Here is a 14646-nt window from a genome sequence, read left to right on the forward strand (position 1 = left end):
GCTTGGGGAGGACAGGCCTTGCGCCCGCCCCGCACTCCCCCCGCCCAGCCTCGATTTGGGGGAACGAGGGAAGCCCCTCTCCCGCGCAGCTCCACCCCCGCAGCCCCCGGCCCGCCCGGTTCCCGGGTGCGGCGGGACTCACGGCCTTCAGCTGCTCCAGCCGGTCCTTCATCCTGGTGCCCAGGCGCCCGGAGGCAGGTGAGCGCGTCCCAGGTGAGCGGCCGGAAGTGGCGGCCGGGCCCGGCCAGGACGGAGGAGCAGGCGGAGGCGGGCGGCGGCCGCGGGCGAGAAGGAGCGTCCGAGGCCACTGGAGACTCCGCCGCGCCGCCCCCTCCGGCCCAGCCGGCGCAGCGCGCTCCAAATCCGGCTTCCCGGCCGGCGCCGGCGCGCAGCGCTGATCCGCCCGGCGGACCCGCCCCTTACCTGGGCCGCGCCCCGCGCTCCTCCTTAAAGGGCCAGTGCCCCGCCGCCGCCCGGCCACCTTTCGCGCCTCTCACTCCACCTCCCCTAGCTCCAGGTGCCCCGATGGAGCAGCACTGGGAGATCCCGCCGCGAGTGGGTCTGTCTGACCTCAATTCCAGCCTTTCCATTCAACAGCCATTCACTACCTGTGCCGGGCTCTGTGCTAGGATCCAGCCCTCAACAGACTGATTCATTGCTAGGCGGCGCCAACATCCCGTAAACGAGGAACTCTGAGACAACGTGATTCGTGCTATAACAGGTGGGAGAGAGAGAGCGATTAATTCTGCCTGGAGGAAGGGCATTCCAAGTAAAGGAATGCGCACGGTCCGGGGGACTGCGTGCTGGAGCTGAAAGAGTGTGTTCCTCGTGGAAATAACTGGAGGTGAGGCGGGGTGGGGAAGGCTGGGACGAAGAATTTGGATTTTATGCTGTTGGCAATGGGGATCCTTAAGAGAAATGCAAGCAGTTCAAGGACGAAGTCAGAACACCTGCCACTAACAAAGTGTGTACCTTTGGAAAGTTATTGTTTCTCTAGGGGACTCCGTTTCTGTATCTATAAATCAGAGGTATTACCCACTTCCCAGTTTGCTGTGGGGCCTTGCTGACAGAGGAGGAATGACTGATTCGTCACCTGTGGAGCAGAGCTGTAAGAGAAGGATGTGTGTATTGGAAAGCTTAAGCTTTCCTACCTGATCCCCTAGGTGAGCAGTACCTGATCCCACTTTCTGAAAAGTGGGCGGTTTCTTCGCACTGCCCCTCCGTCTTTCTCCCCTCCCCGGCCCCACACCTCCACCCTCTCTTCCCTCTTCCCTATTTATCTTCCTTCTTGGGAACAGATGACATATCCAGCAGATACGGAGTGGAGCTCAATAAATAGGACTGACAGGCCTAAGATTCAATCCTCAAATCAGGGAAAGAATCTGAGCTATGCATCCAGATTAAAGGGCTGTAGGACTTTCTTGGTGGTGCCGTGGTTAAGAATCCGCCTGCCAGTGCAGGGGACACGGGTTCAAGCCCTGGTCTGGGAAGATCCCACATGCCACGGAGCAGCTAAGCCCGTGTGCCACAACTACTGAGCCTGCGCTCTAGAGCCCTCGCGCTACAACTACTTAAGCCCGCAACAAGGGAAGCAGCCACCGCAATGGGGAGCCCGTGCACCACAACGAAGAGTAGCCCCCGCTCACCGCAACTAGAGAAAGCCCGCGTGCAGCAACGAAGACCCAACGCAGCCAAAAATAAATAAATATATTTTTTTAAAGAGCTGTAAATATTTTCGTAATTCTAACAGAACTTTGCCCGGTTCTGCAATCTTAGCGCTTGCTCCGTGCTGACTTCATCCCCTCCCATGAAGATACGGTCTGTAATCCTCGCTCTAGTCCTGCACACTTCCTTCTACCCGAAGCGTTCGCTAGGTGAATTAATTTCCAGTCTTTGGTAAAGGGAAGGCTTCTGCGCCCCCTGGTGGTCATAAATGGAAACGGTAAGCTAATCAGAAATCGCATTCCACCTCCTTTCCTTAACGAATTTTTGTTAATGGGGATAGTTAAGTTTCCGTGCTTCAGGAAAAGAGAGTCTTCTGAGGAGACAGATATGTGAACAACTCTTTATATTAGACGTCTGAAAAGGACCACAGGAAATGATCAAGGGTGGCCATTCAGCCTCTGCCTGAATGCATTTTAATTTTTTCATTTTTTTCAAACACTCTCAAGCATCTTCTCTGGTTGAACAGTTCCAAGTGTTTAAGTGTTTTGTTATATGAAACAAAAATTTTCCTTCCTATAACTTCCACCACTGTTTCTTTCTCTTTGCCTTTGTCCAAACATTTAAGAAATTTAATCTGTCCTTCACAAGACGGGCTTTCCATGAAGGGACAGTAGCTATGGAACCACAGAACGATTGCTGACACATAGCCAGGAGGACTGAGTTCTAGACACAGTTTCTGCCACAAAACAGCTGTCACTTGACATCACACAATCTATTCTCTCATCTGTGAGGTAAGGAGGCTGATCAAAACTAGTGATTCTAGAACTTTTCAAGATCAAGAACATCATACATTCTTTTTTTTTTTTTACGGTACGCGGGCCTCTCACTGTTGTGGCCTCTCCCATTGTGGAGCACAGGCTCCGGATGCACAGGCTCAGCGGCCATGGCTCACGGGCTTAGCTGCTCTGCAGCATGTGGGATCTTCCCGGACCGGGGCACGAACCCGTGTCCCCTGCATCGGCAGGCGGACTCTCAACCACTGCGCCACCAGGGAAGCCCCATCATACATTCTTAATTTTCATTTGTGGATATCGCGTTTTGAATGATTCCATATCCCTTAGAAAATACATTTACTAGGTAATCAGAATTTGGTTTCCTCAAACTCATAGATACAGAGAACAGATGATTGCCGGAGATGGGGGGCGGGGAGCAAAATGGGTGAAGGGAGTCAAAAGGTACAAACTTCAAATTATAAAATATGTAAGTCCCGGGGATGTAATGTACAGCATGGTGACTCTAGTTAATAATACTGTACTGTATATTTGGAGTTGCTAACAGAATAGATCCTAAAAGGTCTTATCAAGGGTCCTCTCTGCTATTGTCAAACTTGTTTTTATAAACTCCTGTTTTATATTTTATTTTGGTATGTCAATCTTGAGTACTTTATTGTCAGGTCTTCATTGGTAACCCCCTTCCCTATGACAGTACAGTGTGTACTCAATTTTGGAGCATGGAAAATACGTGTACTTGTTTTGTACCTGTAGTTTGGATATATAATTGACATCTTTGTGCTTTGGTCTTTCAAAAATTTTAAGGCTGTAATGAGGAGTCACATTTACAATCATCAATATATTCTCTACAGTTCTCTAAAATGAATATGCTCCCTTAATTAAATCATGATGCTGGGGGAAAAAAAAGTTCTTATCAAAACAAAAACAAAGTTGTAACTATGTGAGGTGATGGATATATTGTGGTCATCATTTTGGGATTAACATATACACACTACTATATAGAAGATAGATAACCAACAAGAACCTACTGTATAGCACAGGGAACTCTATATTCAGTGGTAACCTATATGGGAAAAGAATCTGAAAAGGAATGGGCATATGTATATGTATAACTGAATTACTTTGCTGTACACCTGAAACTAAGACATTATAAATCAACTATACACGAATAAAATTTTTTTAAAAATCATTATGTTGCACACCTTAAACTAATGCAATGTTATATGTCAATATATATTTCAATAAAACTAGGAAACAAAAAAGAAATTTGGTTTCCTAGGATAGGATGTTTCCATGAAGGGAAAAAAAAAATGACATTTTGGTTAGCCTACGTGGCCATAACAGAAATGACCATTTGATTTTCCTTAACCTTTTTACACATTGAAAACAACATAAAGAGCACTCTCTTTTTGTTTTGTTTGCGGTACGCGGGCCTCTCACTGTTGTGGCCTCTTCCGTCGCGGAGCACAGGCTCCGGACGCGGAGGCTCAGAGGCCATGGCTCACGGGCCCAGCTGCTCCGTGGCATGTGGGATCTTCCCAGACCGGGGCACGAACCCATGTCCCCTGCATCGGCAGGCAGACTCTCAACCACTACGCCACCAGGGAAGCCCTAAAGAGCGCTCTTAACTGCACGTGGAGTCCAGGAACCCAGGAAGGGAAGCATCAGCAGAGTTCTCTTCTTATGACATTCTATTCGAAGGGAGTTGTCACAGACTTCAAGCCTTTTTAAAAAAACTCCTATTAGGTATGAACCCTATTTTGTTCATTTTCTATTAATATTTGCTCTTCCATGACAGGCAGAAGTCTGGGTTGCAGCAGCTAGTTGTGTAAAATAAACTGAAGAAAGTCAAGTTACTGAGGGACAAGGGACCTGGGTGAGGAGAGGCCATGGGCTGGTGAGGAAGACTCTGACATTGAGCCCAAGTGGACTGTAGGGTCTCCACGTAGATGGACAGTGACTTAAGGTTCCAGGCTTAGTAGGATCCCCTCCTCTCTGATGTATTTTTATTTTTCTGCTCTACCAGGGTGCTTGGTTTCCCACCATGTCTAGTGCATAGCTGTTTCCCCACTAAACAAATATAGCAAGATTAAATCAAGTGTTTGCATTTTGGCTATAGATAAGTCAGCCAACACTTAATTTCACCTTTACAAACAAACCAAAAAGAAGATCCTGGGGTCTGGGGCTCCGCTTCCCTCTCTCTCTCTTTCCTCTAAGCCTGTTTCTTTCCCACTGGAGAAAAGCAGTGAGCCTTACCCCACCTTGACCCTCAGGGCCTGCTGAGGAACAGGTGAGACCACTTTCTGGCTATTGTACCTGGAGGCAGTGTCCCCAGGGTGCGGTGTTCAATAGAAAGAGATAAAGGAGCTAGAAAATTGAACGGGAAGGTCCTTTCTTTTTTTTTTTTTTTCTTGGTACACGGGCCTCTCACTGTTGTGGCCTCTCCCGTTGCGGGGCACAGGCTCCGGACGCGCAGGCTCAGCGGCCATGGCTCACGGGCCCAGCCGCTCCGCGGCATGTGGGATCTTCCCGGACCGGGGCACGAACCCGTGTCCCCTGCAACAGCAAGCGGACTCTCAACCACTGCACCACCAGGGAAGCCCAGAGAAGATCTTTTCTGTTCCCCACAGCAGTTCTTCCCCACTGCAGGGAGGATGGAGAATACACTTCCTGACTTGTAGTTTTCACCCCCTTACAGTTTGTATTAGTTATCTATTGCCACATAACAAATTGCCTTAAAACAGCTTGAAACAACATTACCCTCTGGTTTCTGTGATTCAGGAATCCAGGTGCAGTTTAGCTGGGTGCCTCTGCCTCAAGGCTGCAATTAAGGTGTTGGCTGGAGGCTGCGTCTCATCTCATGGCTTGACTGGGAAAGGATCTGCTTCCAAAGTCACTCACATGGTTGCCAGCAAGATTCAGTTCTTCAAGGGCTGTACTTCACCCTGTGGGCCTCTTCACAGGGCAGCTCACAACATGGCAGCTGAATTCCATCAGCCCAAGCAGGTGAGAGGGATAGAGAAAGAGAGAGAAAAGCCAAAGTGTTTCTGTAACCTAATCTCGGCTGTGACATCACTTTTGCCATACTGTATCGATTAAAAGAGAAGCCCTAGGGCTTCCCTGGTGGCGCAGTGGTTGAGAGTCCGCCTGCCGATGCAGGGGACACGGGTTCGTGCCCCGGTCTGGGAAGATCCCACATGCCACGGAGCGGCTGGACCCGTGAGCCATGGCCGCTGAGCCTGCGCGTCTGGAGCCTGTGCTCCGCAACGGGAGAGGCCACAACGGTGAGAGGCCCACATACCGCAAAAAAAAAAAAAAAAAAAAGAGAGAAGCCCTAGGTTCAGCCCACACTCAAGGCCAGGAGATTACACAAGGGGATGAAGACGGGGAGCCACCTCAGCAGCTGCCTAGAACACAATTCAAATCCCAAGTTCACGCCAGAGTTATGCTCTTTCACCTCAGAGCTCTCTTCTCCCCTGTATCTGAACTGGACAACTCTGACCCATTCTAGGATTGTGTCCCTCACACATGCTTCCCTGACAGCCTGGACTTCAAGATAGCCCTACCACACTGTGTAACCTGGTCTACCTCCTGTACCTTCCATGAGCTCCGTGAGGTCAACAGCCTTGTCTTTCCTTTTCACTAATGCGAACCCAGACCCCAGCCTCGGCCCCAAAACGTCATTGTAGGCACTCAGTTAGGGTTTACCAAATTAATTAAATGAAGCTTCTTGTCATATGGCTCCATTATGTCTTTCTTCTGATTAAAACTCATCAGTGGCTCCTTATTACAAGATTAGGGAGTCCAGACTCTTCTTGGAATGGCATTCAAGCCCTTGCGCAGTCTGGCCCCAGCCCAAGGTACTGTCACTCCCTGACACACACAGCCCCACCTTCAGCCTCCTCAAACACCCTCCTCTTCTCTACATCTAACATGCCCAGGATTTCCCACCCATCTCTGCCTGATTTGTCCTTTTTCCATTGCATGTCTGACAAATCCCTACTCCTCCTTCAAGACCAAGGCCTTCTCCAGTTCATGTCTCCTTGGCCCTCTGCCCTCCCATCCCAAACAGTACTTGTTCAGATCTATTTTAAAAGCAGGGCTTCACTGGTGGCGCAGTGGTTGAGAGTCCGCCTGCTGCTGCAGGGGACACGGGTTCGTGCCCCGGTCCGGGAAGATCCCACATGCCGCAGAGCGGCTGGGCCCCTGAGCCATGGCCGCTGAGCCTGCCCGTCCGGAGCCTGTGCTCCACAACAGGAGAGGCCACAACAGTGAGAGGCCCGCATACCGCAAAAAAAAAAAAATGAAGCAAACCCTGGGTTGTCTTATACCTCGTTGCTTACATATCTGTTGAGAGCAACGACCAGGTATTATGTTATTCACCTTCCAGGGGTACTGTGAGGTAGGTGCACTGCAATTATTTGGAGGATAAATCAAGGAATAGTTGACTACTGTTCTTATGTAGTGTGTGACTACACATACACACACATACACACACATACACACACACACACACACACACTCCCTAGGGATTCTCCTCTCCTCTCCTTAAGGAGGAAAGAAGATCCTTCCTGGATCTTAAAACTAAATGCAATTGCAACTCCCTGTGTCACTGAACTGTGTGTTTAAAACAATGTATTTTAAAGACATAGAGGACAGACTTGTGGTTGCCAAGGACGAGGGGGATGGGTGGGGAAGGGATGAAGGGGGAGTTCGGAATTAGCAGATGCAAAATATTATATACAGAATGGATAAATAACAAGGTCCTACTGTAGAGCACAGGGAACTATATTCAATATCCTGTAATAAACCATAATGGAAAAGAATATGAAAGATGTATATATATATATAACTGAGTCACTTTGCTATACATTAGAAATTAATACCACATTGTAAATCAACTATACTTCAATAAAATAAATTTTTAAAAAATAATGTGCTTTGTTTATAAAGATGTTTTATATCATGTTGTTCAGATGTTTTCCTAACACGAATCTCCCTATACCACATACCTATGCTTATGATTTAACAATATAAATAATTTGCACCATATTCATTTGTTTTTATGTTTATACAAACTCCTCAATCCCTGGAGCCGTTAAGCACAGAGTTCTCGGAGGAGCCTGGTAAGGTAAGTGGGAAGACTCAGTGAGGAAGCCTCAAGCAGAGAAGCCTGCTGTTACTTCTGAGCTGCAGAAGACATGCTTGTTTCTTACAACACCTGTGAAACACCTATCACGAGTAACAGGATAAACATAGGGAAACCTTAGGTGAAAGGAATTGAACACTTATGTCTTTAAACTTTTGGTATTTAAAAAAATGAGCCATCTAGTGTATTTCTCCATGTCGATGTTTGAATAACCATGTGCATCTTTTATTATCCTTTTACAGTTTGGGTTTTTTTTTCCTTGGAGATCTCACAATAACTCGGGGAGACAGAGTAGATAGTATTGTCCCCATTTTATTATGCAACTGAATTGTTAGAAAAATGAAGCGATTTTCCCAAGCTCTTATTGGACAGTCATAGCATGTTGGGAGAGTGGTTTTGTGCCCAGGCTTTGGTGACCACGCTGCCCAGGTCAAATCTCAGTTTTATGTTTACTGGCTGTGTGACCTTGAACAAGTTACTTAGCCTCCCTGTGTCTCAGTTTCCTTATATGTAAGCAGAGATAATAATAACACGCATTTCATGGGTTACTATGATGATAAATGGGTTGGTATATGGCAATCATTAATTCCCTTATTCAATCACTGGAAAAGAAGCCTGCTAACTCATAACTACACTGTTTTCTCAAAGAGCGTGGGGAATTGAAAAGTGCCTGGAATATTTCAATCACTAGTGAAATCACCCTCTTTTTATCCAGTCAGCCTTAGCCACGGCAGCATTTTCCAAAGTAGATTCAACAAGATAAAATATTTCCTAAGAGATTCCAAGGAATAAAAGAGTTTGGTGGTGACAATTTAGAAAACATGCAACATGCATCCCTCATCTTTTTGTTTTTTTAAAATAAATTCATTTATTTATTTATTTTTGGCTGTGTTGTGTCTTCGTTGCTGTGCGCAGGCTTTCTCTAGTTGTGGTGAGCGGGGGCTACTCTTCGTTGCGGTGTGCGGGCTTCTCATTGTGGTGGCTTCTCCTGTTGCGGAGCACAGGCTCTAGGTGCGCAGGTTCAGTAGTTGTGGCACGTGGGCTCAGTAGTTGTGGCTTGCAGGCTCTAGAGTGCAGGCTCAGTAGTTGTGGCACACGGGCTTAGTTGCTCCACGGCATGTGGGATCTTCCCGGACCAGGGATTGAACCCGTGTCCCCTGCAATAGCAGGCGGATTCTTAACCACTGCGTCACCAGGGAAGTCCCCATCCCTCATCTTGGAGTGTCATGACTGCACGTTTGCACAGTGCAGGCACTGAATAAACCTGCAGTAAACCACTAGTTTTATTTTGATCAGCATAGTATTCTTCACATTTGTTTGACCGTATAATGTTTATTTCCCCCAAACACCTATTATTCAACAGGATTGGTGTCCTACAGGTAATAACACTGACCTAGTAGAACACTGCAGTAGAACATAGGAGGAGCAGCAAGCCTCTGTAAGTGCACCAAAGAAGATCCTTTTGGGTTCTCGTCTTTCAAAAGAGCAAGGTGACATTTCAGCTTCAGGTCATATGACTTCTGGTCATGGTTTCTGCCCTGTAGGCCTGAGATACACGTCAGAAAAAAATAAAAGAAAAATGTCATGGCACACGTGTTATGCTTTTCCAGGTAGGGAAACAGAGGCTGTGTCCCTACGTAGCTGATTCCCTTGTTTTTGTGCCCTCACAGTTCTCTCCTCCAGAAATGTCCTTCCTGCCCCTCTGTGTACATGCAGACCTGAAGACCTGGCATGGTGCCGCTCGTGTACCACCTTCCCCATCAAACTAACCTGGATTCCCTTCACGGACCCTCCTTTGGTGGCTCATAGCATTGTCTCACTTGGCCCTTGGTGTCATCGTGGTGTATGTTCTCATATACTGCTCGACTTTTAACTTCCTTCCAGGCAGGAGCTGCCTCTTCCTTACCTTTCCATTTCCTGTTCCACCTACCACAGGTGGGAGCATAGTACACAGCAGAGTTCAATAAATCATTGCTTACTGTCTCTTTCAATGTCGCTGAATAAATAAATCCCTCAGTAATCAACAGGTAGAAGAATGAGTGAGCTTCCTCTACCTTACAAAAAGATAGTAAAGCGTCTATGTTCTGCTGCCATTGCCTTGAGACAAATGGTCATCATCAGAATGATCATCATCCTACTCAGACTGCTCGGAACCGTATGAATGAGTTCTTTCACCTCCTCAGTGTATCCAGGCAGTGTCTGTCTTCACAGAATTAGCTGTTTTACCTGAATCCAGTTTTGAACCAACACTACCTCTCTTCCTCTACACCAAGGGGCTTAGTGAACAAAGCAATTTTTCCATATTATGCATACTTAGCATAATACATACACTAGTCTTAGTCCATTTGGGCTGCCGTAACACAATACCACAGACTGGGTGGCTTTATAAACAACAGAAATTTATTTCTCACAATTTTGGATGCTAGGAGTCTAAGATTAGGGTACCAGCATGGTTGGGTAAAGGCCCTTTTCCAGGTCACAGACTTCTCATTGTATCCTCACATGGCTGAAGGAGCTAGGGAGCTCTAAGGGGTCTCTTTTATAAGCGGACTAATCCCATTCATGAGGGCTCTACCCTCATGACCTAAGCACCTCCCAAAGGCCCCGTCTTTTAATGTCATCACACTGGGCATTAGTAGTTCAACATGTGAATTTGGAAGGAACACAAATATTCAGGCCATATCGACTAGGGGTAGGCAGAAAGGGAGAATATGAGATAAATGTGTGTGTGTGTGTGTGTGTGTGTGTGTGTGTGCAAGAGAGTGAGAATGAGAGAAGAAAGGGACAGAGAATGGGGAAGAGAACAAATAGATAAAGGGAGAGGGATTTGGAAGCAGACTAATAGAGTCAGAGATTGAGATGGAGACAGATTAGCTCCAGATATAAAGTTAAATAAAGAGAAACTAACAAAACTTTAAACTAACAAAACTGCATTCTGCTGGCCGTCATGGCCTATGACAGGTTCGTGGCCATCTGCCACCCTTTGCGTTACACCCTCGTGATGAGCTGGTGATTTTGTGCCCGCCTGGCCCTGGGCTCTCTGGTGTTGGGGTTCATCTTGGCCATGCAGCTGAAAACTTTAAAACTCTAGTGCTTTCCCTATCACTTTTCCCTGGAAGATAATTTAGGATGAAAGATAAATAATTCAAAGCGGCACAAACTCAGCGTTTACATAATGGGAATCATGACTGGGATGGTCCTGGTTTGATGTGCCTCTTATTCTTGGCCCTGCCCTTGCCCATACATGCAATGCTAAGAACCTGAAAACTACATCTGGAGAGACGTCCAAAGCAGAACACAGACTTTCCACTTGATGCTGAGGATAGTGATAATGATGTACACTGCTACATCTCTCTCTAAAAGTCACAAAGTAGGGACTTCCCTGGTGGTCCAGCGATTAAGACTCCATGCTTCCACTGCAGGGGGCACAGGTTCAATCCTTGGCTGGGGAAATAAGACCCCACATGCCCTGCGGCAAAATAATAATAATAATAATAAATGGAAGTCACAAAGTATTTCCACTCAATATATCTTTTGATCATCATAACTACCCCAGAATTTAGGTCTTGTGGGCATTTTAATCCCTATTTTAGAGATGAGGAGTCTAAGAATGAGAAAAGGAAAATGCCTTTGCAAAAATAATATAACCAGGAAGAAGTAACAGTGTAAAACCAATGACCTTTTAGCCCCTGTCTCCCATCTTTCAGAGGGCATACCCATTTGTCTCTACTCAGCAATGTTACAAAGGAACATCCAGGGGGTTTGTTGTGTTTCGGATGACAGGAACCTCATCAATGCTCTCTTCAAAGCATCCTTAAGCTCTCTGTTCTTCATGCTGTAGATCAAGGGGTTCAGCATAGTGGTGATGAATGTGTAAACCACAGACACTACCTTGCCCCTCTCTGGAGAGTAGCTGGAGCTGGGGCACAGGTGGATGAGGCTAGCACCCCCATACTGGAGCAGAACCATAGTCAGGTGGGAGAAGAAGGTTGAGAAGGCCATGTGCCTCCCCTCCACAGAGCGGATCTTCAGGATGGCAGCCACGATGAAGACATAGGACAGGGTGATAAGCAGGAAGGGGATGGTGAGGACAGTGACACCAATCACAAACAGAGTGGCCTCGTGGACCCGGGTATCTGCACAGGCCAATCTCCTAACAGGAAGGACATCACAATAGAACACACTGATTTCTTTGCTCCTACAGAAGGGGAGTTGGAAGATGAGCACAGTCAGCTGCATGGCCAAGATGAACCCCAACACCAGACAGCCCAGGGCCAGTCGGGCACAAAATCACCAGCTCATCACGAGGGTGTAACGCAAAGGGTGGCAGATGGCCACGAACCTGTCATAGGCCATGACAGCCAGCAGAAGGCAGTCAGCGCTGCCCAGGAATATGAAGAAGAACATCTGAGCACCACAGCCAGGCAGGGAGATGAGGGTTTTCTCCATGGACAGGGTGCTTGTCAGAGTCAGAGGGGCAAAGGTGGAAGAGTAGCAGATCTCCAGAGCTGCCAAGTTGGCCAGGAAGAAGTACATGGGGGCGTGGAGAGAACGGTCAATCCAGCTGATGAGAGAAATGGAGAGGTTGCCGCTGACGCGGACCAGGTACATAATCAGGAAGGTCACGAAAATCAGCATCTGTACCTCGGGGAGTTTGGAGAAGGGGTGGAAGTGGAAGTGAATCATTCCAGTCTGGTTTGCATCCTCCATGTATTCAATGCATCGGGCCTGCTGATGGCACAGGCGCTGCCCCCTGAGGATACATAAATGTCAGGGCACAGGGCTCCTGCTGGATGACCCATTCAGCTCCCGGCCTCTCCCTTCCTTCCTCAACTAAAACCATCTTTACCTCCAAATTCAGCAACTTACTTCTACAACAGCTTTTTTTGTTGTTGTAATCACCCAGAAGTAACTCCCCACTGAAATCTTTTTTTTTAATTGTGGTAAAATATACATTACATAATATTTATCATTTTAACCATGTGTAAGTGTACAATTCAGTGACATTAAATACATTCACAATGTTGTATAACCATCACCCCTATCTATACCCAAAACTTTTCTATCATCCCCAACAAAAACTCTACCCAATAAACTAATGATCTCCTCCACGATCTCCTCCTCCCAGCTCCTAGCTACCTCAATCCTACTTTGTCTCAGTGAATTTGCCTGTTCTACGTACCTCATGTAAGTGGAATCATATAGTATTTGTCCTTCGGTGTCCAGCTTATTTCACTAAGCATAATGTTTTCAAGGTCCATCCATGTGATAGCTTATATCAAAGTTATGTTTCTTTTCAGGCTTCCCTGGTGGCGCAGTAGTTGAGAGTCCGCCTGCTGATGCAGGGGACACGGGTTCGTGCCCCGGTCCAGGAAGATCCCACATGCCACGGAGCGGCTAGGCCCGTGAGCCACGGCCGCTGACCCTGCGCGTCCGGAGCCTGTGCTCCGCAATGGGAGAGGCCACAACAGTGAGAGGCCCGCGTACCGCAAAAAAAAAAAAAAAAAAAAAAAAAAATACAAGGCTCTCTGTGTGGAATATCTCTGGAACACTTAAAAACTACAGTGAATTCCACTGCAACAAACAATCACATTGTTTATACAATGGATGTTCAACATACCTGGGATAAAGGCTCACCTGACTTCTCAGTGCATTCCCTACACCCTCACCCAGACACATACATTTCTCTCTTAATGAACACATACAAGTCATCCTACTTGTCTGTGAGAGCTACCTAATTCGTTTCCCTTTTTGCCTTAGCTGCTAGGAAGGCCAAAACTAAGTTTTATATTCAATCACTTAGCATTTCTCAGCCCCAATACCTTCATTTCTATTTAACTTTTGTCTTTTATACTGCCTTTTATAAGTTGATCTTGATCTCATTGTAGCTAGGGTTTTACCGTAAGGCACTCTATTTTTAGGAGCATTCAAAGAATAATAAATATATTATACAAATAAAAAATTATTCTTGCCTTTTGTGTCTTCATCCAAGGCACTGAAGAGTCAGTGAGAAATCTCTCCCTTCTTTACTCCCAAGTTTACTCCTCCTCTGGGGTCTTCTCAATGGGATAAAAATAACAATACTGTGAGCTTTGGTTGTGGTTAAACGTTCTCTTCCACTGTCTGCTTTATCCTGCCTTTGCTATTGCACAGTTTCTTGCTACGTGAATCAGGAAATGCCAGACCTCTTCTTACCCAGGAACTATAAACCCTCAGTAACACTGCATCCTCTTTTTTTTTTTTTTTTTTTTTTTTTTTTTTGCGGTACACGGGCCTCTCACTGTTGTGGCCTCTCCCGTTGCGGAGCACAGGCTCTGGACGCGCAGGCTCAGCGGCCATGGCTCACGGGCCCAGCCGCTCTGCGGCATGTGGGATCTTCCCAGACCAGGGCACGAACCTGTGTCCCCTGCATCGGCAGGCGGACTCTCAACCACTGTGCCACCAGGGAAGCCCACATTGCATCCTCTTTGATGAGTCTCTTTTGTGGCACCAGCACTGCCTCCAAAGACATGGCATTCTTCACACAGAGCGCCCTTCCTTTTCCGTAAAGACCTTTGCATACTCATCTATCTTCTCCCCTCACTGAGTGTAATTAATAGGACTGTTCGTGCATTCACTTATTTGACAAGAATTTATCTAGAAGCTACTGTCAACTAGGCATTGGGTGTGTCACTTGAAAACTGAGCAGATTACACTATGTTTTCTGGGTGTCCCAACAAAGCATGTAGTCCTCTTTGAACAACTCTCTCATACTCGTCTCAGACAACCTAGGAAATGGGACACATTTCTGTCTCTCTTGGGAGAGACAGAGTTTCCTTCTCTCACCCTCAGCAGTGGAGTGTCTTTTGAAGACTTGTTTGTTGTTAGTATATTTGACATCAACAGTGTCACATCATTAGCTCCAGGAGGTTAAACTAATGTTCCAATTCATTTGTATCTCCACACGAGGAAGCCCCTCGCAGGATCAGGAAAGCCCAAGGTCAGTAGGGTTCATTGGTTCATTCCCCAGGGTCTAGACCACACAACAACTCAATCAGCCTG

General features: G+C 46.8%; 1 protein-coding gene and 1 pseudogene across 2 annotated transcripts in view; both read right to left on the minus strand.

Annotated features, from left to right (window-relative positions):
- STX3 (syntaxin 3) overlaps positions 1 to 235 on the minus strand; it is a gene marked incomplete at its 3' end in the record, with an annotated part of 36862 nt that extends 36627 nt beyond the window's left edge. The window contains exon 1 of the mRNA XM_079709409.1: positions 143 to 235. Coding sequence (XP_079565535.1) covers positions 143 to 172 — 30 coding nt within the window. The 5' untranslated portion in view covers positions 173 to 235. The remainder of the gene's footprint in view (positions 1 to 142) is intronic.
- Positions 236 to 11331: 11096 nt separating this feature from the next.
- On the minus strand, positions 11332 to 12315 carry LOC307055506 (olfactory receptor 10V1-like; annotated as a pseudogene). The gene has a single exon. The product of its transcript is annotated as an olfactory receptor 10V1-like (transcript).
- Between the last annotated feature and the right edge of the window lie 2331 nt (positions 12316 to 14646).

This window comes from Hyperoodon ampullatus (assembly GCF_949752795.1).
Source record: "Hyperoodon ampullatus genome assembly, chromosome: 7".
Lineage (NCBI taxonomy): Eukaryota > Metazoa > Chordata > Mammalia > Artiodactyla > Ziphiidae > Hyperoodon > Hyperoodon ampullatus.